At 41.2% G+C, this 27,379-nt stretch overlaps 1 protein-coding gene across 1 annotated transcript; it reads left to right on the forward strand.

The window, feature by feature from the left end:
• Positions 1-684: 684 nt before the first annotated feature.
• Positions 685-25,721, forward strand: LOC149278458 (KATNB1-like protein 1). Its single transcript, XM_089501922.1, has 12 exons — positions 685-755; positions 1,237-1,339; positions 12,514-12,574; positions 12,759-12,880; positions 15,331-15,374; positions 15,579-15,843; positions 16,381-16,499; positions 18,543-18,593; positions 18,710-18,799; positions 23,428-23,517; positions 24,241-24,334; positions 25,689-25,721. Exons 1-12 carry the CDS (start codon positions 685-687, stop codon positions 25,719-25,721), a joined length of 1,143 nt encoding a protein of 380 aa, XP_089358048.1.
• The last annotated feature ends 1,658 nt before the right edge of the window (positions 25,722-27,379 follow it).

Below are 27,379 nucleotides of genomic sequence, written 5' to 3' on the forward strand. Positions count from 1 at the left end.
ATTTCTTAATTATCGGTCCCCCCCGCATGAGTTACTGTGGGGGATCTATCCCCCCCGGTTCCTACGCCCATGTCCAAGTGTTGCAGTGAGTATGTGTCTCTAGGTTACAGTTAATGTGTGTACTGTGTGTATTAATTATGATGGTAACCAGCCCTCCCCTTTGCAAAGCCACACCACAAGCGACTATTGTCATGTGTCTACAAAGCGTTATTAGCTTAGATACTAGTTTTAATGAACCGTACCTTTTTATTTGTGTAGCTGGTATACTTATATCAATACCTATATAAATATATGAATATATGTCAACTCATAGCAATTAAATAACCTGCAACTGTTTAGCGATCATGACTTGTACTTTTTGCGTACCCACTGAATTTGAATGTGATAGTATTTATTATTGATTTAGTGCCGCCACATTCATGTACAATACTGTACAATGGGTAAACTGAATGTAACAGACAATACATCGCATAACAATTTGGACATACAGAAACAAACATTTAGGAGGGTCCTGTTTGAACAAGCTTGCAGTCAATAGTCCCTTTAAGATTTCAGGAATTCAGAAAAGCATGTCTATCTTTATTTTCCTTAATGCTTCTTCCTAGGTATTACAGAAAGAACACCTTAACCGAAGGGCCGTTTCTAAACTATTTTGAACCGGCATAGGGAGAGGGTATCGGCGTCATGCGACCCTGTGGCGAAACCGAGGCTGCCCGTACAGTTTGCCAGAGGGAAAGCTGCTGGAGCAGTGAGAGGTAAGCAGGGGAGGAGCTGGGGTATATATATATTATATATATATATATATAATGTGTGTACTTGTGTGCGTGTGATCATGGATGGGCATGTGTGTGATCATGGATGGGGGTGTGTGTGATCATAGGTGTGTACTTGTGTGTGTGTGTTTGAGCATGCATGTGCCAATGTGTGAGCATGCATGTGCACGTGTGTGTGTGCATGGATGTGCACTTGTCTGTGTGTGAGCATGGATGTGTACTTGTCTGTGTGTGTGTGTGTACGTGTCTGTGTGTTTGTATGAGCATCAGTGGCGTCGGCAGGGGGGGGACCAGAGGGGGAAATGCCCCCCCACATCATGCTGCGCCCCCCAATTGAAACGCCATTTTTTTTTGCAGCCGTGATTGACGTGGAGCAGTGACGTCGGCAGGGAGGGCCAGAGGGGCCATGCCCCCCCCACATCATGCTGTGCCCCCCCAATTAAAAAAAAGTCTTTTTTTGCAGCCAAGATAGACGCAGAGGAGAGAGAGAGGCGCCAATCGGTCGCTCAGCAACTGTTCGGCGTCTCTCACTCTCCCCCGTGTTCCCACTGCAGGACTTCTACAAGGTAAGTGAACTTCAAAGGGGAGAGAGGGTAGATAGTGAGAAGGGGTAGATAGGGAGAAGGAGTAGATAGTGAGAAGGGAGGGAGATGGGGTAGATAGTGAGAAGGGGTAGATGAGAAAGGAGGGTAGCAAGAATATTGAAATAAAGAATGAATGGATAAATGTGTGGATGCATTGTGTGAATGAGTGAGAGAATAAATGAATTAATGTGTGGATGAATTGTGTGAATGAGTGAGAGAATTAATGCATTTCTGAGAATGTATTAATGAATATGTGTAAATAACTTGTGTGAAAGTGAATTAGTGAGTGACTAACAAATATGTCATACGCTGGGCTGTTTGGGGACAAAGATGGCACGTCCTGTGTGTGTAATTTGTGTGCTTGTCAGGTTCTATGTTGGCAATGTGGATAACAAGGCTGGCCTTTGGGGTGTGCAACCTGTGATCTATATTTTTGGTGTTTATTCTATGTATTTTGGGCTGATGAATACTATAGCTGTTGCTGCCGCTCAAGAGTGATGGGAGTTTGAGAGCAGGGCTTTCTTCTTAGTGTTTATATTTCAATTTTGCATTTCACAGCCAGATTACAAGTGCTGCCGCCCACCCCATGTGGTCCCTATTAAGGCCTAATAAGTGTGTAGTGGTTCAGAGAACCCCTTTCTGTCTCATTAGAGATATTTACCTTTAACGTAGATTGTATGCTGACTAATGCATAGTTTTGTTTTTCTGGTGATACCTCGTTATTTCTTTGATCGGTGACCTTTGTAGTTACCATTCTAAACCAAAAAAAATGTTTATTTTGAAGGTAGACATTTGTCAATATATAGTAGGTAACAGCATTTATAAATTCTTCCTGCATTAGGTGTGTGGACAAACGTGGAGCTCTTCTGTTAGTGCAGGATACAACATGTGACAGGATGCCAGAATCTGCAGATGCTGGTTTAACCTGTCTTCTAGGCATGCCAGAGTCAGAGTGACAAACAAGCAGTTTATTAGGGATAGCAGGCAAAGAGAAATGATCATACATTTTGTCACAGCACAATAACATTGCTATTACAAAAAACAAAAGCGTACATTTCAAATATACTTCTCAAGTACTAGCTTAGAATAAGACAGGGCCCAGCACTAGTACCAACCATGTGTTGAGGACCCACCTAAGACCCAAAACTTTTTGTTTGAACCGTAGGCCCTAAAGCATGGAATTTAATCCTTTGAGTGTCAGGATAGTTTTCATAGAATTCAGGAATTTTTGCAGTTTACCAACTGAATTTTACCCACAGAAACATATATTCCTATACAGAATTGTTTAACTATTACAAAGTACCCTTTAAGCAAAACACACAAAAACAGTGGAACATAGTGGAACATTTTTACATGTTTAACGGGAACGACCTGTATGCCAACTGGGTACACCCGCCGAACGTTGCTTCCTCCACCCCATGGCCACCTGAAAAGGACAATAAGTGATCATAGCAGAAGCCACAGCTCTTCAGGAACCTTGGCGGCTCTGTAGCATACAGAAGTACAGCAATACAGCGTTCTACTGCCCTGATAAGGCAGCACCGAGGCTTACCGCAATAACAAGACAAAACTTGTAGTGAGGTAAAACGGACTGTTTATTTGGGAAACACACAGGCTTATATATAGGTTAGGTGAGCAACAAACCATAAATCATGTCCACATCTCCCCGTCCAGACAGTCCAGAGCCACATTTAGGCCACCATGCCCCACTTTGGCCATCGTTCTCGGGATGATCCCGAAAGAGCAGCGGCGATCCCGGGTTACCGATGGATAGCTCGGGGTCCTTTGCATATCCTGTAAAAAAAGCAACGCGATCGGCCAAAGGGACCCCGAGCGGCAACAGAGTTGCCCCGGGACGGACCTCGAGATAGCCGGTGTGCGTCCGACGATTGCACCGGCTGATCTCAGCTCTCCTGGCGATCCCAGTGACCGGGGATCTGTAGGAGGCTCCCTCTCCGAACCACTCCTGGTCCATACCTCACCCCCCGTGGGTTAACTCCATAAAAGGGGCGCTCCGGTGGGGTTGATGGTGTCCAGGCTAGATAGGGTTAAAGTCCGTGGGCAGGGCATGTGGAATATGGACAGGGCAGGGAACAAAAAAGCACAACAATAATTACACATATACTGGGACATACAGACTAATCAAACAATAGCTACTACAGACAGCTCTTATTAACCCTGGGCCGTCACATACGTAATTTCCCATTTTCTTCCAGACCACATGACCAATGTAAGCAAAAGTAAATATTTCTCTTAAAAGTCCTTAGTAAACCTATAAAAGAAATGTGATTTACACACATGTAGATTCATTGCCAATCAAGGACAGTAGGTAGCATTCACCTGTTGCTGGATCATTTACTTTTATGATGTTTTCTGTAACTGTTTTTGGAGATGACAAGATTGTGAAGATTTATTAAGATGTGTGGTGCATATGTTTCAGGGACTGTGTTATTACTGTCCCACTTGTCTGGAATTGCCAATCTTCCTCTAAACAAAAATAGTATAAAACATGTTTTTAAAAATATATATTTTAGAACTCTAGCGTGTCAATTTGCGAGGAACAACTCCAATGGCAATTATTTTCGCTGAGGATAATCTGTGTTTGTGTAATGTCTGATAATAGAAGGGGTTAATTGTCTAAGACTGCTCATTTCTGATAATTGGGGGTTAATTGTAATGGAGGGGGGTAGTTATCTGAGACTGCTCATGTTTGGTAATGACTATATGTATATTATAATGTAAATATATTAATAAATCTGAAATCGGCATGGTTTCCTAATATTTTTTTTATATAAAATGTAGGGTGCAACTAATGATTAATCGGATAAAAAAACAATATGCTATTTTTTTTGTTTATTTAACATAATGTAATGGACAAACTGGGTGTTAAAAACAAACATCAGAATAAAAAAACTTTTACATTAACAAATTTTTTTTTTACATTAACGTGTCATTAACCCTTTTATCTCTATCACAATGGCATTTCCCTAATTCTCTTCTTATTTTACTAACATAATAGCTATATTTTAAAGGTACAGGAACGCATTTCTTGTTTTTATTTCCTTTTATTTGCCAACCTGCCCCACAGTTATGCATATCTGACCCCAGGCTTGCCACTATGCCCCCAGATATGCCTTATACCTCCCGATATGCCACTCTGAACCCCAGATATGCCTTATACCCCCCGATATGCCACTCTGCCCCCATATATGCCTTATACTTTCCTATATGCCACTCTGCCTCCCAGATATGCCTTATACCTCCCTATATGCCACTCTGCCCCCTGATATGCCTTATACCTCCCTATATGCCACTCTGCCCCCATGATATGCCTTATACCTCCCTAATATGCATTTTACCGCTATGTCTTATATTCCTATATGCCAATGTGCTCCCGATATGCCTTATATATCCCCCTATATATTCTTTATACCTCCCTATATGCCATAATGCACCTAGATATTCCTTATACCTCCCTATAAGCCACTATGCCTTACACCCCCCATACTCACTTGTGTCTAGTGGGGGCAGCCAGTGAACTTCCGCTGCTGGCCGGCACTTTCTCTAGAGCTTCTATGACTGAGGACCAGAAAGTCATGCGACGCCAGTGCTCCATAGAAGCCCTAGCGGAAGTGCAGTAGCACACGAAGATGGGCCGGTGCCCAAATCTAATAATTACTTTTTTTTCATATTAAATCTGAGTTATCTGCAATCCAATGAAATGTGTCTATTAATGATATAACACATCAGGTATGGCTGTTACATAAACAAACTGAAAAAAATGCAGAAAGCAATCAACCAAAAAAAATGGGGGCATTTGAGTAACCAAACTGGTGATTTGGGCTTCAGGTATGTCTCATTGTCGAAAGACCCACCTTCAATACAAGAAATTGATTGCGGCATATAGGGGCTATACGGCATTTCTGGAGGCAGAGTGGCATATAGGGGGTTAAAAGGTATATCATGGGGCAGAGTGGCATATAGGAGGGTATAAGGCATATCATGGAGGCAGAGTGGCATATAGGGGGGATATAAGGCTTTTACATAAAGTTTGTTAAAAAAATAATATTTGTTTACTGACCTTCTACTTCTTCTACTTCGGGGGGGGTTCATCTGGATCTCCGTCCTCTGGTAGCTGCAGGCCGCCGTTTTCTATGGTAACAGGAAGTCAGTGACCCGACATCCGGTGCTCCAGCAGTCTGAGTGCGAGGGGGGCGGAGCTTCCACCCCTCACGCTCCTCCCACCACTATGCGGCCATCAGATTGCTGGAAATCTAATCTAAACGGCCGATGCATGCTGATGCCGCCGGCCGTAGCTACTTTAATACTTTTTTTTATTATTATTTAGTATGCCAGATCGGCTTGCCATATTAAGTAAAACATTTTTTTTAAAAAGTATTAACCCCTTCAGGTCCGGGACGTACCTGGTACTTCCTGGTTACCGGTCACCAGTAGACCGGGACGTACCAGGTACGTCTCCTCCAAAAACCGCCCCCACATCACCACAATCGTGGTGATAGTGGGGGCGCTGCTGCAGCTGTCTGCCCAGGAGTCTGGGCAGACAGCACAGCCTCTCTAAACCCACTCCCAAGGTGTGAGGACCTGACCCAACACCCCCTGCTGCCTGATCGCTCCATGAGAGCGTCAGTGCAGCGTTAACCCCTTCAATTGAAGGGGTTAATTTCCCGTTTTGTAGGGGGCTCTGCTGCTGGTGGCCTGCCTGGAAGCCCAGGCAGACCAGCAACAGCAAAAACGAGCCCCTGGAAGTCCTTTGATCAGTCCTGTAGGACTGATCAAAATAGACTCCTCCCCTACAATTCTCCAGTCTATGGGAGATTGTCCCCCAGCTTGCCAGAGGCAGCTTCAGGGGACAGGGAGACAGGGTTCTTTTGGTCTCCACACTCATGTGGAGACCAGTCCCCCCCACCCCCCCTCTTCCTCAATAACCCCCTTCAATGCTGCGATTGTGTATGACCCTCATCGCAGCATTGCAGGTGTTAATATTAGTCCCCACAAGCTTGTGGGGACTAATAATTCAGTCAATGCTGTGCTTCAATGGAGCATCAGCATTGAAAGAGTTAAAAAAAATTACAAAATAATAATAATAAAAAAATAACAGCACTGACCTAAAAGTCCGGGGTGCTTCCAGGTCAAATGCTGGGCTGGGCTGATCAGATCGCTCCTGGCCCAATAGGAGTGATCGGATCATTATGGCAGCCCACGGATGACCCTGCTCTACAAAGAGAGAGCGGTCATCTAGGTTAATTATGAAAAAACACAAATTATTAATAAATTAAAAAATCATCATTATTACCTGATGACTTGTCGGTGACATTTTAAGTCGCTGATTATTAATCGGTCTCCCTGATTGATGTCAGCGGCCTAAACCTGTCACTTACAAGTAATCTGATAAAAAAAAAATATTTAAAAAAATGTAAATGCACATGTTCCAGTTTTGCCCTCATAGCTTCCTTAAAAAATGCATAAACCATGCATGTGAGGCCTTGTTGGACTGGGATGTTGGTGAACAAAATCTGGTGTTTTCTTCCACTGTTGCACTTATGGTGTGCAAGAAATTCAGTGCAACATTGAAATGTATGCGTTTAAAAACGCAATAAAATAATTTCCCTGTGAAGTTTGGCAGACATCAGTGAAGAAATGGCTGGCTGAAAACTGTCAAAACTACCCTAGTTGAACACCTTGACTCATCTACTGTTCGTAAATACCGTATTGGCTCGGATATAGGCCGCCCCCGTATATAGGCCGCACCCTAAAAGTTTGGTGCTTTTTTAAAGAAAAAGTTTTTTTCTTTAAAAAAGCACCAAAAAAACATCCTGCCACTCTGTCTCCCCCCCCCCGAGATATGCTGCCACTGTCCCCCCCCCCCGAGATATGCTGCCACTGTCCTCCTCCCCCCCCGAGATATGCTGCCACTGTCCTCCTCCCCCCCGAGATATGCTGCCACTGTCCTCCTCCCCCCTAGAGATATGCTGCCACTGTCCTCCTCCTCCCCCCCGAGATATGCTGCCACTGTCCCCCCCCCCCCCGAGATATGCTGCCACTCTGCCCCCCCCCCGACTTACCAGAGGAGACTCCCGGGTGTCTTGCGGGGCTGGCGGGGAACATCTACGCAATACGCGTACACAACTTCCGGTGCCGGCACTCAGCTGACACCCGGGAGTCTCCTCTGGTAAGTCTTGGGGCAGAGGTAAAACGCATCGTGCGGGACGCTCACCGGCTGCGGCGATGCGGGTAAACAACCTCCGCAGCCGGTGACCATCCGCACGATGCGCTTAGACAGACCTCCCGTGCCGGCAGGGGAGGGCTGTCTGAGCGTATCGGGGAGTAGGATGCAGGTCCCCTGCACCGCTGCGGGGGATCTGTATCCTAACCCTGCCCGGCGCCCCGGGGACTGCATGTCCTGGGCGTCGGGCGCTAGACCCCGAATATAGGCCGCACCCCCCACTTTAAAGACTTAAAGTGGGGGAAAAAAGTGCGGCCTATATTCGAGAGCCTATACCATACGGTATATACTTTTATGGGGTAATTTACAGTGGGGGGCTTCCAAAAATGTTCCAAATGGGATATGGGCCCAGGAAACCAATTTCTGAAAATTCCAAATTTGAAAACTAAAATGCGCATGTTCCAGTTTTGCCCTCATAGCTTCCTCAAAAAAATGCATGAACCATGCATGTGAGGCCTTGTTGGAACCGGGGGATGTTGGTGAACACAATTTGGTGTTTTTTTTCTGCAGTTGCACATATTCTATACAAAATATAATATAAAATCTAAAGCAACATATGCAAAAAAACCAAAAAATATAAAAATACCTCAAAATTTGGCAGCAATTGGCGATAAAATCCCTGTTTCAAAAGTGACAAAATGACCCTAGTTGTACACCTTGACTTATCTACTGTTCATAAACATAATTTTGGGGGGATAATCAGTATCTGTGACAACTATTGCAGTTATTAGACTACCATGCCAAATGTTGAAAAAAATTACATTTCAAAAACGTGATGCATGCCTTGCAATATTTGCCCTATACTGGTCGAAATAGATAAAAATCCTGGCCATGTTGGATTGGTTTCCAAATCAGGACAACTTAATGAATACATTTGGGATAATTTTTTCCCATTGGTTCAATGTGTTGTACAATTTGTATGTATACAAAACTGTAAAAAATGCGTTTTTTTCATTTTTTTCCCCACTTTTTCCAGTTTATTTCAAACAAATACAATGTACTACCCAGCTTAATATGTTTTCAAATGAAAGCCCTACTTGTGCTGAAAAAAACAATATATGATTTGTGTGGGTGCACCAATTGATAAGAGAGAAATTACAGTTGAAGAAAGACATGGCAAAAACACAAAAACGGCTCCGGTCCTTTAGCGACACCCTAGGTTAAAAATCCCGTCCTGAAGGGGTTAAAGTAGCGCCGGCCAGCCGCATCGACCGTTTAGTCCGGCCTTGGTTGATTATCTCCCTGGTAGCAATAATTTGTCCTGAAAAGCCCCAGTGAAGCACATTGTGCATTTAGAGACATAGTGACAGGAACTCGCTATATATATTTTAGGTAATTGCAGCCGAAACAAACATAGCAAATGAAGGGTTAATCAGCCTGTATGGACAATAGAACACGGCTACAAACGACATGTCAAAGAATGGCAACTAAGTGCTTACATTTAATAGGTGGGAGTCTACATGAAGGAGAAATCCAGACGTGTTTAAATCATTATGAAAACGATAACCCAAATGCATTATTCTATATGCATTATATTACAAAATTATAATGCTACTGCCCAAGGTATATATGTTATCAATACGTCCGCTCCACGGCAACCACCGCTCTATAAAACGATGCCGGCACGAAAAGTGCTAGAACAGGATTATCCCATGATCCTAAATGAATAGGGGCGTCTCGTGTGACGTCAGTTAGGGACGCTTCACGTTCGTTTCCCATGGCCAGTAGGCGGGCCTAGCTTAAGCCTTTGCCTGTGTCGCTTTTTCTTCCTGAAAGCCAATCAGGGATAATGGTTAGCAGTTGTTTTTTTCCCCCAGCATGCTTAGCAGGGTGGTTTGAATGGCGCAGCCTTCTGTCAGGAAAAAGTGTCGGGAGCAAGGAAACTAACCTACTGGATTCGCTATTGGATAATTACCCCCCTACCCCGCGGTGGGGCCATGAACCGGTAAGGAAGCTCCTCTGGCAGCGGGAAGCGTAACATCGTTTTCGGGCACCGCTACCCTTCGTCACGGTGTCATATTCGGCTTTGTAGGCCGGATGGTGACTGTCTTCAGCAGACATCCTGTGTCTTGAAATGTTCATATTTGCTTTCCAATTTCGTATATGGTTTCCTCTCCATGTATGAACCTGCTTATTTTAACACATTGTATCAGGGCTATGCAGATGTACAATCAGGAAAGGCTAATGGATCTCAATATGTGTAGGGTAGAGGGGGAAGATGTGATAGGAACATTTAAATACTTAAAATGATTTAACAAAGTACAGGAGGTAAGTTTATTTCAAAGCTGGCGCAATGTTAGAACAAGATGCCATGATCTAAAACTGGGGAGGGTCAGAGGCTTAGATGTAAGGTAAGGAAGTTTTAAGGGAGTTAAACTATGCATGGGTGGGACATAAAGCTACGCTGGATCAAAGGACTGATTAAGGTTTGGAGAGTCTGCATCAGATAAATGGCAGACTAGATGGACAGAACGGTTCCTGTCCTGCCAAGACCGGACTGTGATGTAGAAATTAGTGTTAAGCCATGGAATGGAAAACTATGTATCTTTGGTGTATCTTCGCTTGTTTCATTTGACAAAACGCTTTGGACAAAATTTATAGACTAATAAAATGTGGCAACATAAAAAAAAAAAATATTGTTTGCCTGATTAATGGATGGTGATCCATATTTTTTTTGACAGCTTGGAATTTATGGGCTTGACTTTAAATTTAAAGGGTTGGCCAAATCCGTGTACAAATAATAATTTTGATTGATGTAATTCATTAGACAAAGCAGTTTCCATAGAACAAAATGTGTTAAACATCCATTCAAAATGTAGCTGGCCTATAGACTTCCATATAGTATGAGTACAAATCCCCATTGGCTTCAGGGAGGCAGTATAGAAAAAACAGAAATTATTTATTTTTTAATATTTTTTTGTAACAACATCTCAAGTTTACAAATGACACAGTAGTTGGGGATCTGAGCTCAGCCGCATTTTTTAAATAGCTCCACAGTATGGAGATAAAAAAAGATAAAAAGTATCTAGAAGGGAGTTCCAAAAATAAAACAGTCGGAGCCTCTAGTAATAAATTATCATTTATAATCTTTTGGATTATAGAAGAATATCCTGAATATGTCCTTTGAGGTTACTCGTAAATTAAAACTCTATGCCTGCATACCTGCGTAAATATAGGCCATTTGCATGCTTTTTCACTTCACAGTCTGAATTTTACGGTTTTTCTCCCTGTGCTGATGCACCGAGTGGTATGAATCTTTCACTCCCATGATTTCTCTCGTTTTATGTTCGGCAACATTCCTTAAGTACTCTAACGCCCTATCAAAGTTACCCAGCAGGGACTACAGAGTCTGCTGGAGCACATGGGTAGAAAGCTCTACCTTTGATTTCAATGTGAAATATGTGAACTGTTAAGCATGCATCTCAATGAGTTTATGGTTCACCAGCAGATGAATGCAGATATTGGGCATCTTCTTACAGATGCATTGTGGCTAAGTTGATGTACTTTTTCCAGCCTTAAAATCAAAATTGGTGTGTTCTTTATGGGCATGTGTTGATTGATAAAGCTTGGTACACATCATGCCGTAACTTAAATGTTATATTGTAAAATGCGTTGGTTTAAATCAAAAAGTACCTGGTCATTAACAAGCAACAATTTAGTGTTTTATACCTACTCTTAATCACTTGGTTTGACTGATGTATCCTGGTGAATGTTGATAGTGTGTCTTAACTCGTTAAAAATGGTTGGGTGTACTTTATCAATGTGTTGGATCTGATGGCTTTTACTTGCCAAATAATTATACACTTCCATGCTAGTAAAACACACACACATCTATTTTGCGGGGATTTCTGTGCTTTTTGCAGTGATGCAGACCCCATGTGTTTGCATTTTTTTTTACAATATATAGAAAATGACCCATTAGTCTTATTTTCTTACTCCTGTGTTTGAGTCCACTGAGGAATTACACATTTGTATTGTGCTCTAATATATGTCAGGCCCGATATGCTCCCTTTGAGGTCCGTGGGGAATATACCGTATCTGCTAGGTTATAAAATGACCCTGATTATAAGATGTCCCCATAAGAAAAAAAGTTTTACTAGTAAATATTTACGTGTAATAAATTTTTCATATTTAATAAAAACTATGATTGAGAAAATGTTTTTTGGTTTTATTTCATTTTATTTGCCACTCTGCCCCCAGATATGCCTTAAACCCCCTATATGCCACTATGCCTCCCAGATATGCATTTCACCCCCTGAAATGCTACTCTGCCCCACAGATATGCCTTATACCTCCCTGATATGCTTTTAAACCCTCAATATGCCACTCTGCCCACAGAAATGCCTTTTAACCCTCAATATGCCACTCTGCCTACAGAAATGCCTTTTAAATCCCTAAATGCCACTCTGCATACCATACAGAACTGCCTTTCAGCCCCTATATGTCACTCTGCGCCCCCCCCGACTTACCAATGTTTCCTCAGACTTGTCCCCCATGCTTAAGACTCCCTGGTGTGTAGTGGGGCAGCGGGTGGACGTCTGTGTGCTGTGCGTAGACAACCTCTGTTGCCTGTTAGTTCTGCCCGGGCTTCTATGACTGAGCACCGGAAGGCAGCAGCACTGTGGGGCATCTGGATCTTAGTCTTCTAGTCAGACCTCTATTTGAGGTCTGATTAGAAGACAACCTCGAAGATAAGACAAGGGAGCATTTTCTTTTCGAGCAAATACGGTAATTAATGGCTCACAAGTGGCACTTATGCAACATGGAGAACTTGCTTTAAAAAGTATACAAAACTTGCATCCTTCTATTGGGACACAGGATGCATTTTTCAGTCGGTTTCACATGCAGCATGGCCAGGTTAACAGCAGGTTTCCAGATTAAACAATAACTCTTCGTTATTGCTGTCAAACAGTTCAAGGAATTCACAGCTAGGACCCGGTCAGACGAAAGAGCAGGAGGAATGAGGAAATCGGGCAAGGAAACAGGGAATGTGTGCAACATAATATCATGCTCTTATCCTGATAAATTAACGTAAAGAAAACACTATAAATATATAAAATAATAAAGGAAACCATAACGAAAATGTCTTTGGCGCCTTTTTTTATTATTATTTAATTATTTATATTGCTTTTTTTTTCTCTCGTTTGTTTTGTGCAGATTTTTTTGGGATTATGGCATCAGGAGCCAGTGATTCTAAGAAACGGGACCTGGAAGAAGGCTGTGGCAATGACTTTCCAAGGAAAAGAAACTTTCCTTCAGCCAAGCAGAACATGAAGGAGGTATTGGTGGGGGGTGTTTTTTTTTGTTTGTTTTTTTTTTTGTTTTTTTTTATGTATTCAGTAAACAGAACTATTTCCACCTGTATACATGACAGAAACTTGCGTATACAAGAAATATAAAATATATAGAAATGAAACACAGAATTTCCATATGCAGGGATTTGAGTATGAAACCGTTCTAAGGATTACAGCGGTTATACCATAGTGAAACTCAAGTATGTGTGTAAAATTTTGAAAAGTAAAGGAATAACCTGCTAAAAATCCATGGTATACTCTACTAACGTGAGTCTAGTGTGTTTATTATTGGGAGATAGGTGAAATCATTCATTTTTCATTGAAACATTTTTTAAATTGGTACATCTAGTCTGATATTGTAAGACCATCAAACTTTTGTTTTTTTAGCCCATTGTTACACGCAGGACAGTTTACACCCTTTGAAGGGGAACTCCCAGCATACTTTTCATTATCATCCTATGGTCGTAAGGATTACATATGCAACATGTTGCAAAAAGTGGCTTAAATAGTAACGTTATTGTTCATTTCTATGTGTCACCAAGTACCCACCTACCCGTGATGCCTCTATTTGTGAAGCTTGTTCTTGGTAGACTATTTGATATAGTGTAAGTCGTCTCCCCCCCCCCCCCCATTGTTCTCCCATTTTAAACTGAATAGTAAGAATAACAAAACCAAAATAACTTTCTTAAATCCTGCTGCCTGTAGTACAATCATCAGTTACACATTCACCAATTTAGGTGGCAGTAGACAGTATAATACTGTTTAGGCACACATGAGAAATTCCATTGCACAAACAAGGGAAAAAAATGCACATGCCCACAAGTATTACAACCTTTTTGGGCCCCTGTACACCCACTTTTGAGGGCTACAACGCCTATCACCTTGCGATCAGCATGACTGGGGGTGATGGGAGTTGTCCAAAGAAACTCATTGGGCCATTTACATACTAAAATAGAAATGCATAGCAACATTGTCCAAGTTCAATCTTGCTGTTGATCCAGGAGAAAGATGACCTCCTGTTATTTACACAGTCCAATTTAATAATCTGCTCAACAGGGGGTGTGACTGGTATTGTTCTTATATACCGTATTGGCTCGAATATAGGCCGCACTTCCCCCCCCCACTTTAAGTCTTTAAAGTGGGGGTGCGGCCTATATTCGGGGTCTAGCGCCCGACGCTCGGGACATGCAGCGCTGGGCAGGCAGCGGGGTTAGGATACAGATCCCCCGCAGCGGTGCAGGGGACCTGCATCCTACTCCCCGATACGCTCAGGCAGCCTCCCCTGCCAGCACTTCCCACGGGGAGGGGGGGTGCCGGCACGGGAGGTTGTCTAAGCGCATCGTGCGGACCGTCCGCACGATGTGTTTTACCTCTGTCCCCGTTTCCCCCCCCCCCCCGATTTACCGGAGCAGACTCCCGGGTGTCTTGCGGGGCCGGCGTGGGAACATCTATGCAATACGCGTATACAACTTCCGGTGCCAGAAGACACCCGGGAGTCTGCTCCGGTAAGTCGGGGGGGCAGAGGAGGACAGTGGCAGCATATCTCGGGGGGGGGAGACAGTGGCAGCATATCTCGGGGGGGGGGGGGGGGGGGCAGTGGTAGCATATCTCGGGGAGGGAGGACAGTGGCAGCATATCTCTGGGGGGGGGGGGGACAGAGTGGTAGCATGTGTTTTTGGTGCTTTTTTAAAGAAAAAAAACTTTTTCTTTAAAAAAGCACCAAACTTTTAGGGGGCGGCCTATATCCGAGCCATTAATACGGTATGTATTTGTATAATACTATCGAAGACTCATTTTTACTAATTTCAACAAATAAAGCTTCTCTCGCCTTTCTACAAATTGTTCCATTTGTAGCCCACCTCTGCGTCCATGATGTCATTTTAAACGGGTGCCCAGATCTGCGCTGCATATTTGAGGTGGTGTCTTAATGTTGACTCACGGGAGAAAAAAATAACTTTACCTCTCTATAAATCAATACCCCCTTTTTTATACATGACAGTATGTTACTGGCGGTTGCAGCAGCTGATGGGAATGGAACACTGTGTGTCTACAGTTATTCCCAAGTCCTTTTTTTTATTTAATGTATAATTTTGAATGTGGAATGTAGTATTATATTTGTTTTTTTTTACCAGTCAAATGGGCCAGTGGTGCTTAGATAGGAATCGTGTGTTTTTTCTGATGGTAAAATCATGAACACTGACCTTGGCTGATGCAAAGGGGACCTGCATATCCCATAATTATGTTTTAGGGCTCTTTATGACCTCTGGGATATGATTTGCTTCTTGAGCAGTTTTGGATGGACTGCTGCTCTTGTTAAGGATTAATTGTTGTACCAAAGCTTGCGGTTTTTAAAATCATCGAGGAATAACCAGACAGACAAATTTACTTTCCTACTGTGAGAATTGTATTAAAGAAAACATGTGTTTGTTTGACAGGGCAAAAAATTGTCTTCAGAAGAGTTGGTTTGTGTTGGAAACAGGTAAGTTAAATATACCAGTATATTCCATGGCATGATTATTATTCTTACTATATGTGAAAGATTGAATTTGAACGGTATTATGTTTTTCCTAGTATTAAGTGTAACCGTAAGTCATGTATAAAATGTTGGGCTACTGTTTCAAACAGAAAACGATATTGTCTAAGGGTGCTTTTTTTTTTTTTTCTTTTTTTTAATTAACGCTAGAACACTGGTTGTGGCGCCTTCAATCAGCAGTCAAACGCTGTTTAACGTGATCTATTGCAAGAGAAAAGCCAGACAGCACACAGAAAGTCCTACGTATAGAAAGAAGCACCTCCCCAAAGGCTGGGGCAGTGACATGGCAAATAAGGAAAACGAGCTGGCAGCAGGAAACCTGCAGAACGAGCATCACACTGTGCTGAATTCTAGTGACTCCAGTTCTTCTCAGACAGAGGGACCCTCCTCAAAATATAGTGGTTTCTTCTCCGAGGTGAGGCTTTCCTTAGCATGGTGTCTCAGAAGGTACTGCGATGAGTTTGAATGAAGTAGAGTGATTTCTTCTATATAGAAAAGATATATATGGTATATTCTATCCATTGGCAATGAAAAAAACACTAAATTCCCTTCCTATTAAGGACTGTTATCTTGAAAAGGGGCTGAAAAGGTGAGTTATTTTTTTATTCTGTGTCCTGTGGTTTTAGTCCAAGTATGGAACTCTTTTCAAAACAATATATTATACGAAATATGTAAACCGTTTTCTCATACCATATCGTGTTTGTTATTTAACACGTTCTTATTTCACAACTAACAACTTTGGATAAGCAGCTACAAATCGAGAACACATTGAATCTGATAATTTACAAGCTAGGACAGCTGGACTAACACAAGCTTATTATTATGAACTATAAATGATGTTACAAGAGAGAATTGTTATGCATGTTTGGAAATATAAATTTAAGTACATCCAGTTAGTATTTATCTGCTTTTAGTAGTACTGCAGGATGTTTTTATATATGTATATTTTCAGGTTTCCAAAGATCATGAAACAATGGCCCAAGTCCTATTCAGCAGGAATCTTCGGCTTAATGTAGCACTCACTTTTTGGAGGAAGCGCAGTGTGAATGAGCTAGTAGCATACTTAGTCAGGTATTTTGTTTTGCCTTTATAAACAATTCCCTGAAAATCACCTTTTGAGCACTTGTAGAAGGTGACTGGTTTTGGCGGTTTTTGTCGTTAACTTTCATATTAAAAATGTTTGTTTTGCACTTTTGTGAGGGAAGGTCTATAAATATAACTGATTTATAACATCAATCCTCTTTTTTGAGTATTGCCTTCTTAATCCAACTTTAAAACTAAATAACTCTTGGCGTTATCTATCCTATATAATTTGATTTTGTTTTCTTTATGTGAAGGGATGGCAAAGGGTTAATTAGGCTTAAAACAACCCAAAAGAAACTAAATGAAAAAATAGTTTAAAGCTAGTAGAAACATCCTTGCAACTAATTAGCGTATGAAGCTCCAAGGACATCAGAAAATGTTTTGTATGATACAAAGTGCCATTCTAGTAGTCCTTGAAATTGTACCTCGGGTGTTGCAAAAGATTCTGCGCATGCTCTGCAGGAGCTCCACTGATCAGAAACAAGATGACTGCTGTAAGTCTTGTTGTTGTGCGTGCGTGGTCTTTTTTTAACATCTACCCATGGCAAAGAGGAAAAGAAGATGAGGGAGCAACTCCACAGCAAGTAAGAAAACCAGACCAAAAGCTAGGTAAAAAAAGGCTATTTAAGTTTAAAAAAAAAAACAAAAAAAACTGGGCAACTTTCAAATGTGAAAGAACTGCAGCAAATAATGAAAAGCAAACAATAAAATTAGTAAAATAAGAACTGTATTTTGGGAAATAAAACAAGTACAATTATAATGAAATTCAATCAATTTAGTCCAAAATAAGTTAATTAAGGTTAAAGAACCATTAATAAGAAAATACATTAAACAGTTAAGTCAGGGCTTGACAAATTTGTTGTGAATCTAGGCGCCAGCAAAAAAAGTTAGGAGCCAGGATTTTTTTAAAACTAACAGTTGGTCAGGAGTGATCTGATCATCATCAGCCCACTTACTAAACTCACAGCATTTGACCTGGAAGCAAATGCAAATGTGTTCAGCAACATCTCATGGGTACAGTGAAACCGCTCATGCATGGGTTTGTCGGGTTGTTTGGCAAATAAAAGGCTGCTTTTTGGGAAATGAGCAATTGATTTTCAACTTGGAATTTTGACATGTGGTCCCCATGTCCTATTTGGGACATCTTTGAAGCCAGTCAATTACATTTACTCACTCAAACCATATATGTTTGAAAGACTCCCCAGGGTATTTCAAAGGCTTGTATTTAAACTCTTCCCATGTACTAAATCTACCACTAGCCTTTGTCAATGTTTGTGGTAGTATCTTTTTGTGTTTATTTTTTGCAAACATACTTCAGTTATGAATTTACAGCTCCTGGTATAGGTCGCTACCAAACACACCAATATGAATTCCACAATATCTCCTGAGTACAGTGATATACTACCCATACATGGGTTTGTTGGGTAGCGTGGGTGATAAAAAGCAACAATTTAATGTTGGGTAATTTGGATTGGGTGAAATTAAGTAACTTGGGGATATGCAGTTTCCTATGTTCAGGGGAGAAATAAAAAAAAAAACAGAATTACAAAGAATAAGTGAAAACCTGAAGAACAAAAAAGTTGCTCCTAAAACTGTCAAAATGCCACTAGTGAAATAACCCGGGTGTCTGAGAAAAAGGGATGTTCCACATGAACAGAGACATATTAAAAAATACATAAATTGCATCTGGCCTGTCATGTAAAAAAGCTTAGATTTTTCTTTTTAATTTTTACCTTTTTACTTACCTTGGTTAAATCCTCTGGTCTTATCATTCTCACCACTGATCAATGGCAGGAAAGCTCTACAATTTAAATTGATAAAAACACTTAAACACCCTAAAACAAATCCCCCTTGAGCATAAAATACAGTGCTGCATAGAGTAATGTGAATTTAGCAATAACACTTATTTGTAATCTGATATTGACAATAAATGGTGGGGGTATCCTTTTGACCTGTAATGTAAGCCACAAATGTGATGGATTGTGCTTGGAGGATCAATCACTCAGATTCTATTCTGTTCTGTTTCAACAGAATGCAAGACTTGGGGGTTGTAGCGGATTGTCTGCCAGTCCTAACAAACAGGTATTTTTTTTTTCTTATGCAAATGTAATACAGATTCATTGCTAAATGTAAATAGGGCTAACCTTCTTTTTTTTTTTTTTTTTTTTTTTTTTATGTTTTTGTTTCGTTTTTTGTAGATTACAAGAAGATAATGCTTCGGTCTCAGCTGGCTGCTGTGTGGATCTCTTACCACTGGTTAAATCGCTGCTTAAAAGCAAATATGAAGAGTAAGTTACCTAAAACCTACTATTTCTCTTATTCACAAGAACTATGTTTCTTATGAATATTACATCCAGATCCATACAAAGCTAAGTTTGTGCCATAAACCGTCCAAGTTTCCTCTAGTCATATTTTGGTATTAATACGATATATAAACTATAATGCCTAGAATATTTATCAATTGTTATAGACTAATAGAAAAAAAAAACTACAAGCCTCATCTGATGTAAACATTCAGTAGCCTGGACAAATATCAAGAACCCATGACATACAATTTCTCCTCTAAATCTTCCAGCAAATATTTCACACTAACTGCAGCATCTCTTGACTTTTTACAGAATTAAAAATATTTCTAGGAATTACTCTTTAAGCAGTTGTGTGCCTCTTCTAAACCCCCCTGAAGGCCTACATTCAGCAAGTTGTAGCAATACTGTTAAATCACAGATACAGAGCCATATTACCGTATTTGCTCGATTAGAAGACGAGGCTCTTCTGGATCTCCTGGATCCTCCTGTGTATGCCCCCCCAACTTACCGGTGCTTAGTCCGAGCAGCGTGTAGAGCTCTACATGAATCGCGTAGAGCTCTACACGCTGCCCGGACTAAGCACCGGGGGACTCAGAAGCACCGGTAAGTTTGGAGGAGGGATGGGGAGCAGGGCCGGACTGGGACTGAAAAGCAGCCCTGGAAAAATTTGGAGACCAGCCCCATATAGTTTATCTCACGGTGAAGCTCTTATACCCACACGCACCCCTTATACACACCCGAGTCACACTATGTGCAATTCTTTTTATCTCATTATTTGTATTAAAATGCCAGAAAGCAAAAGTGTTAAAAGGCCCTAATAAATTAAATACATTACACATAATAGGATCAAAACATTTACTACTGCGAACATTGTTAGATGAAAGAGTTCCATTTTATTTAGTGGAACAAAACACTGATCACATTATTCTTCATGATATTCTGGTAAGAAACTTTTATTTCTTTATTAATTCATGTAGACTATTTTTTTCCATATTTAATAAAAGCTATGATTGAGACATATTTGGTTTTTATTTCCTTTCATTTGACAACCTACCCCCGAGTTATGCACCTCTGCCCCCAGGCTTGCCACTCTGCCCCCCTGATATGCCTTCTAACCCCCTATATGCCACTCTGCCTCCAGAAATGCCTTATACCCCCTATATGCCACTCTGTCCCATGATATGCCTTCTAACCCCCTATATGCCACTCTGCCATATAGGGGGTTAAAAGGCATATCATGGGGCACTCTGCCTCCAGAAAAGCCTTATGCCCCACTATATGCCACTCTGCCTCCCTGATATGCTTTATACCCTCTCTTTATACCCTCACTCTGCATCCAGAAATGCCTTATACCCCTATATGCCACTCTGTCCCATGATATGCCTTCTAACCCCCTATATGCCACTCTGCCATATAGGGGGTTAAAAGGCATATCATGGGACAGAGTGGCATATAGGGGGGTATAAGGCATTTCTGGAGGCAGAGTGGCATAAAGGGGGTTAAAAGGCATATCATGGGGCACTCTGCCTACAGAAAAGCCTTATGCCCCCTATATGCCCCTCTGCCCCATGACATCCCTTTTAACTCCCTTTATGCCACTCTGCCTCCAGATATGCCGTTGACCCCCTATATGTCACTCTGCATCCAAAAATGCCTTATACCCCTATATGCCACTCTGGCATATAGGGGGTTAAAAGGCATATCATGGGGCAGAGTGGCATATAGGGGGGTATAAGGCATTTCTGGAGGCAGAGTTGCATAAAGGGGGTTAAAAGGCATATCATGGGGCACTCTGCCTCCAGAAAAGCCTTATACCCCCCTATATGCCACTCTGCCTCCCTGATATGCCTTCTAACCCCCTATATGCCACTCTGCCATATAGGAGGTTAAAAGGCATATCATGGGACATTTTTGTTTACTTTATATGGCAAGCCGATCCAGCTTGCCATATTAAATAAAAAATAATATATGCCACTCTGTCCCATGATATGCCTTCTAACCCCCTATATGCCACTCTGCCATATAGGGGGTTAAAAGGCATATCATGGGACAGAGTGGCATATAGGGGGTATAAGGCATTTCTGGAGGCAGAGTGGCATGAAGGGGGTTAAAAGGCATATCATGGGGCACTCTGCCTCCAGAAAAGCCTTATGCCCCCTATATGCCACTCTGCCTCCCCGATATGCTTTATACCCTCCTATATGCTCCTCTGCCCCATGATATACCTTTTAACCCCCTTTATCCCACTCTGCCTCCAGATATGCCTTTTGACCCCCTATATGTCACTCTGCATCCAGAAATGCCTTATACCCCCCTATATGCAACTCTGGCATATAGGGGGTTAAAAGGCATATCATGGGACAGAGTGGCATATAGGGGGGTATAAGGCATTTCTGGAGGCAGAGTGGCATATAGGGGGACACACTTACATACACACACATGCCGATTTTTTTTTTTTGTTTTTTTTGTTTTTTTTGTTTTTAACAAATACAAAAAACATTATACAGTACAAAAAATACATTATTTTACTCGCCTTCTACTTCTCTTGACTTCCTGGTAGCTGCACACTGTTCTCCTCTATGCTGACAGGATGCCACTGACCTGACATCCGGTGCTGCAGCAGTCTGAGTGCGAGGGGGCGGAGCTTCCACCTCACGCTGCTCCCATCACTATGCAGCCATCAGACTGCTGGGAATGTAATCTAAACAGCCGGTGCGTGCTGATGCCGCCGGCCGGAGCTACTTTAACACTTTTTTTTTAATTTATATGGTAAGCTGGATCGGCTTGCCATATAAAGTAAAAAAAAAAAAGTATTAAAGCAGAGCCGGCCGGCGGCATCAGCACGCACCGGGCGTTCAGATTACATTCCCAGCAATCTGATGGCCGCATAGTGATGGGAGCAGCGTGAGGGGTGAAAGGTCAGTGCGAGGGGGCGGAGCTTTCACCCCTCACACTGCTCCCATCACTAGACGGCCATCGCACACGGCTGCTGGGTGCTGATGCCGGCCGGCCGCATCAGCACCCAGCGGCCGCTTTGATTAGATTTCGGGAAGCCTGGGGGGCAATTGCCCCCCTGCCCAGCCCGCCCCTGGCACCGAGGGAGGCGTTCATTGCCATTTGCAGCCGCTCAGCGGCTGTCTTCATGGTAAGTCTGCCGGCCGCCCAGCCCACGGACCTTCCGGCCCACCGGGAAATTTCCCGGTATCCCGGTGGGCCAGTCCGGCCCTGATGGGGAGGGAGTGTTAAATGGGGGGCATAAGGCATTTCTGGAGGCAGGGTGCTCTGTGAAATGCCTTTTAACCCCCATTAATGCCACTTTGCCACCAGAAATGCCTTTTAACCCTCTATACGCCACTCTGCCTCCTGAAATGCCCTATACCTCCCTATATGCCACTCTGCCCCATAATATGCCTTTTAACCCCCTAAATGCCAGAGTGGCATATAGGGGTATAAGGCAATTCTGGAGGCAACATAGGGGGTTAAAAGTCATATCATGGGGCACAGTGGCATAAATGGGGTATAAGGCATTTCTGGGGCAGAGTGGCCAGCCTGGGGGCAGATGTGCATAACTGGGGGGGGGGGGGGCAGGTTGAAAAAAAAAAAAAAGGAAATAAAAACAAAATATTTTTCTCAATCGTAGCTTTTATTAACAAACAATTGTTCACATAGTTTACATGAATTAACATTTACTGGTAAAACTTTTTTCCTATAGGGTCGTCTTATATTCAGGCTTTTTCTTTTTTTTTCCATAAATGAATATTCAGATTGAGGGGGGGGGGCGTCTTATAATGGAGCAAATACGGTATAATTCACAAAACTCTGGGAGAGTGGCCTTTTAACTTTATTTCAACTTAATGTGAACAATGGCAGAAAACACACACGCTGACTTTACACTCAGTGACTTTACACTTTGCTCACATATTACAAGGTGATATGCTTTTCTGTGTGACTTGAATCATGTTTTCCCCTGGTTGAAGCCTCCAGCTTACGTGATGGTACTGCCTCTGTGTTGCTTGCTTTTAGAAGGCGGTCTTCAAGGTCATGTGGGAAACAGCAGTCTCTAGCTTAATAACAAACCCTGAAGCTGCCTTATATACCACCCTCCATTGGCACTGTGTTGATGTAAAATTGGCCTAACAATACATTTAGATAATGCTGTCAAGGTAGCATTACATTATTACAGGAAATATATGAGCCATTCCTTAAGTGCATGGTAAAGAAAAGTGGAACAAACTAGTGCCCTTCAAGACCTTGTCCATACTTCCAAGGTGAATGTGATTGATGGAGTTCTTGCATTAAGTGTTGCCGAGATCCATATAGTTAAATAATGAGAAGCAAGTGGCTGAGGTTAGAGTTTTTTTTTTTTTTTTGGTTTTTATCCTGAGCATACTCCTCCAAACCTGCTTTTTCCCCATTTAAAAAAAAAAAAAACGTTTTGGGGAAAAAAAACGTAGCTCGGTACCTTTAGTGTAATATGTTCCCTTTTTCAAATACCGTTATATTCATGTGAAAGTGTGAAACATATTTTCTGTAGGGAAAGCAAGCAGTGGCAGTAGCAGTGATAATATTAAGATTCCGTTTTTTTTTTTTGTTTTTTTTTCTTTTCTCAGATATGTAATAGTTGGTCTAAATTGGCTGCAGGCTATTGTAAAGAGGTGGTGGACGCAGTTAATCTCAAACTCCGACAATTCATCAGATGAGTAAGTGCATTGTTTCTCTTGACTTGCTAAACTCGGGCACTGATGTATTAGCTGGATTATTGTTACAAAATAATAATCTGTGCAGGCGTACAATTATTGTGTTAATGCCAAGCGATTGGTTTAAAAATATGCATTAACTTTTTTTTCTTCAAATAAAATGTTTTACACAGTCTGTTCCTAACCAGGAGCATATATTGTTCAGCATCTTCACACACATTATTCCTGATAGATTATGGCAAAGGTAGCAGATGATTGTTCTCTATCCACTGGATTACAACACACGGTTCTCTGCTGCTTTTAGCCAGGGTGGCTGACTACCTTGAGTACTGCAGTCATAGAGCTATCTGATCAATACCCTGGACTAGGGTTGATTATTGAAACCACCATAATAGACAGCCAGGGTCTGACATCTCTCCTGTTTTGAAGGAAAGATGAAGCAAAAGCACACTTTTTAATAATTTTTGGCCACTTATTTAAAAGTGTCCTTGCTTAACTGCAGATAGCCTCTCAAAAGAAAGGACTTTTGGTGTAAGGGTTATGTTAAAAAATTTTGTTTGGTTCACTTTAATCGCCAGTTTCTATCACACTAATTAGGTTTCAGTAATGTCCTACATCCTGACGACTTTTTTTTGGGGGGGGGGGATTGTGACATAGATTTAGAAGTGTTAATTGGTTTATATCCATTGTAGTCTTGCTAAACATGTCAAATTATATATATTTTAGAAATTTTCTCATCCTAAAACACCAGCTGAGTGGCATATGGAAGCAGGAAAGCCATCTTACATCATTTCCTGGTTATACTGGCAAAATAGCAAAGGTAAATTATTGAAAAATACCCGATTGCTTTATAACCCACATTCAACTTTCATTTACATTTATTTAATGCTTATTTTTTTAACGATTTTGGATAAATGCATTGCGTGCTTAAAATGATTTGCCTATAAGTTCCCAAAATAAAACATGAGAAACCATGTCAGCTGATATGCTGAATGTGAGTTCAGAGTTTTGATATTTTACCACTCCAGAAGTGTGTTACTATACAATTGAATATACATTAACCCTGTCATGTTTATTGACACTTGATTTTCAGGTAAAGAATTTGCTTAACTCCTTAATGACAAGTTTCTTTCTCATAGTACATTTTGGGATGTACAAAGGCTCTCCTTTAGATACCATTATTTTTACATTGTAGCAGAGTGTCATTTCTTTAGTGTTGTCACATGAAAATATATATTTACAAAAATGTGAGGGGTGTACTCACTTTTATGATACTGTATTTGTTTTATATATATGTATAGCTATCAGATCACAAGTTTAAGCCACTGACATTGATCAAGGGAGGCAGATCAATAATCGGTAACTTAAAATGTAATTAAAAAAAAAAAAAATTATCTTAAACTTAGATGAACCCTCTCTCTCTTTCTAGGGCAGGGTCATCCAGGGGCTGCCATAATGATCAGGTCACTCCTGTTTGCCAGGAGTGATCTGATCATCATCAGCCCACTTTTGCTGCAGCTCTAGTCACGGCAGTTGACCTGGAAGCACCCTTGACTTCCAGGTCAGTGCTGTTACTTTTCATTCTTTTTTTTTTAAGCATTGACTGATATTTAGTCCCCACAGGCTTGTTGCAGCAGCAGAACCCAATACAAAACGGGTATTGACCCCTAAAATGCAGCGATCGTGGCATTGATGGGGTTAACACTGCATTGTCGCTCTAATGGGGCGATTAGGCAGCAGGGGAATGTTTTGGCTGGTCCCCACTAGTATGGGGACCCAAGCAACAATAGACTATCTCGGCTTTATTCATTGAGGGAGCCGCTGACTTAAAGTCTATGGAGTAAAGAACTTCATTAAACAACTCCTAAAGCAGCAGCTCTTCTCTGGAAGAAAACTATTTTACCTCAGACTTCCATCTTCCCGCTCACTTTTTCATAATTTATGCTACTTTGTAAAGACTTTTGACCATTTTTATTTAGCTTGTAACTTTTATTGAAAGTATTATTGAAGAAATGACTTTTCAACACCAAGACTGACAAGCATTTATAATCCCTAAAATCTCTCATAAGCAAGGCTTGTTTCATGTTTGGCAGGATGTTCATTAAATGAAACGCATATAAAGTGTGGTGGGGTTTTTCATCTTTTTTTATGTTTGTTTTTTTTCTCTCTACTAGGATTTGGATGGCTATTTGGTGCAGCTCCGCTGATATGATTCTTCAATACTATTTAATTTAATACATAAGAAAACGTACTGTTTTTGCAGCATATGCTTTTGAAGTCTGTAATGGACCCTCTTTCACAAGAACCATGTAACAAAACCACTAAAGCATCAAGGAGGATATTATTTTCACATGTCAGTAATGAATCCACAAAGTTGACTACCTGCTTCATATTGAAGTAGTGATACCTTCATAGCTGATCTACCTGAAACTCCTGAACTTAGAAGGCTAGTCGCATCTTCCTCCGAGGACAGCAGGAACATGTCCTATTACATTTTCACTGGGATTACATTCTGTAGATAACTATTTTCAGAGCAAACTGCACTTCCAAATGCCTAGGAGTCCTTACAGAACTCTGTGCCTCCAACTTGATGGTACATTTTAACATGGGAACTGGACATTGTGGCTATTTCCTCATTGTGTTATATTATTTGAAGCATAATATTAAAGGCATTTTTGCAATAGAATGGAAATAGATTGTGTTTTTTTCTAAATTAGTTATAACATTGTTTGGTCTTTATGAATGCTTTTAAATATGCTTACTACATAGCTGTGATACCTCTGTATTGACCCGGATGAAGGCAAGTTTTACAGGTTGGGATTAATAGGACATATTACATCATAGAAAAATGACATGCCTATTCCTCTACTGTTAACTTATTTGCTACCCTTTATTCTCGTGTGGAACCACTTCAGATTTGGTTTGTGACTTCACAGCTTTCAATGTCATCTTCACAGTGACCACTGTTGAACACCTTGACAGCCTTAGGATATACTATTACTTCCTATAAAACTTGGCTGCAGTGTTTGGTAGGACAAAGTGGTATATCCTAAAGTTGTTTTTTTTTTTTAATTGGTGCGGAGATTCTATGCCATTGCACAGAAGATCAAGCCTTGTCTCTCAGTGTTTTTGATGTCTGAACTTCCGTTGGAGAGCTGTAAAAAAAGGGATGAAAAAAGTAAAACAAAAATATGTGGAAAAACAGAGTGTGTTTTGGTGCCGAAGAACAGAAAGTAACGACAACAACAAAATCAGTGTTGAGGGCATTGAATTCCTTTGGTCATGAATGTATAGTGATGTTCTGAAGCATAGATGCAAAACAAACTTGGGAAATTTCTTTCTGCATCCAGTTTTTTCTAACAGGTATATTTAACATACATGAGTTTTCTGTGTACCCTTCTACAACTGTATTTTAATTAGGACCAGCTATTTAGCGCTTAAATTCGAACAAGAATGTTTGTTTCCGTCCCTAAAACAGATTTTTTTTGTTCCATCTAAGCCCTTAACTTAACATTTTGGGACTGATCTTCTTGCCTTCCCATTACCTTTACTCCTATACCTTAGTACATTATGACTTTTAAGTAATTGATGGCCAAGGTTGTTTCATACGCTAAAAGATTTTAAACCTTATTTCTCTGTTTCACAATGATTCCAGTTTATTCACCTGGAAGTATCCACCCATGTATATATCTTTTGTGTAACCAGGAAATGTATGCCTTCCCTTTTTAGATCTTGTTACGCAAGATTGTTAAATGAGTGAACTCCTTTACAGATTTCTCATGTATCTCACTGAAAACATAAACATACATTTTCATGGTGGTTATGGAACAATGGGCAGACTAGATGGGCTGAATTTTTCTTATGT

The sequence above is a fragment of the Sceloporus occidentalis genome, unplaced genomic scaffold (assembly GCF_023333645.1).
Source record: "Sceloporus occidentalis isolate IW3139 unplaced genomic scaffold, rSceOcc1.0.p SCAF_188, whole genome shotgun sequence".
Classification (NCBI taxonomy): Eukaryota; Metazoa; Chordata; class Lepidosauria; order Squamata; family Phrynosomatidae; genus Sceloporus; species Sceloporus occidentalis.

Coding starts and splice junctions, on each gene's coding strand:
- LOC149278458 (XM_089501922.1), top strand. CDS start 685: ATGCGACCCTGTGGCGAAACCGAGGCTGCCCGTACAGTTTGCCAGAGG. Junction 15,375..15,578: donor TTGGTTTGTGTTGGAAACAG/GTAAGTTAAATA, acceptor AATTAACGCTAG/AACACTGGTTGTGGCGCCTT. Junction 23,518..24,240: donor TCCGACAATTCATCAGATGA/GTAAGTGCATTG, acceptor TATATATTTTAG/AAATTTTCTCATCCTAAAAC.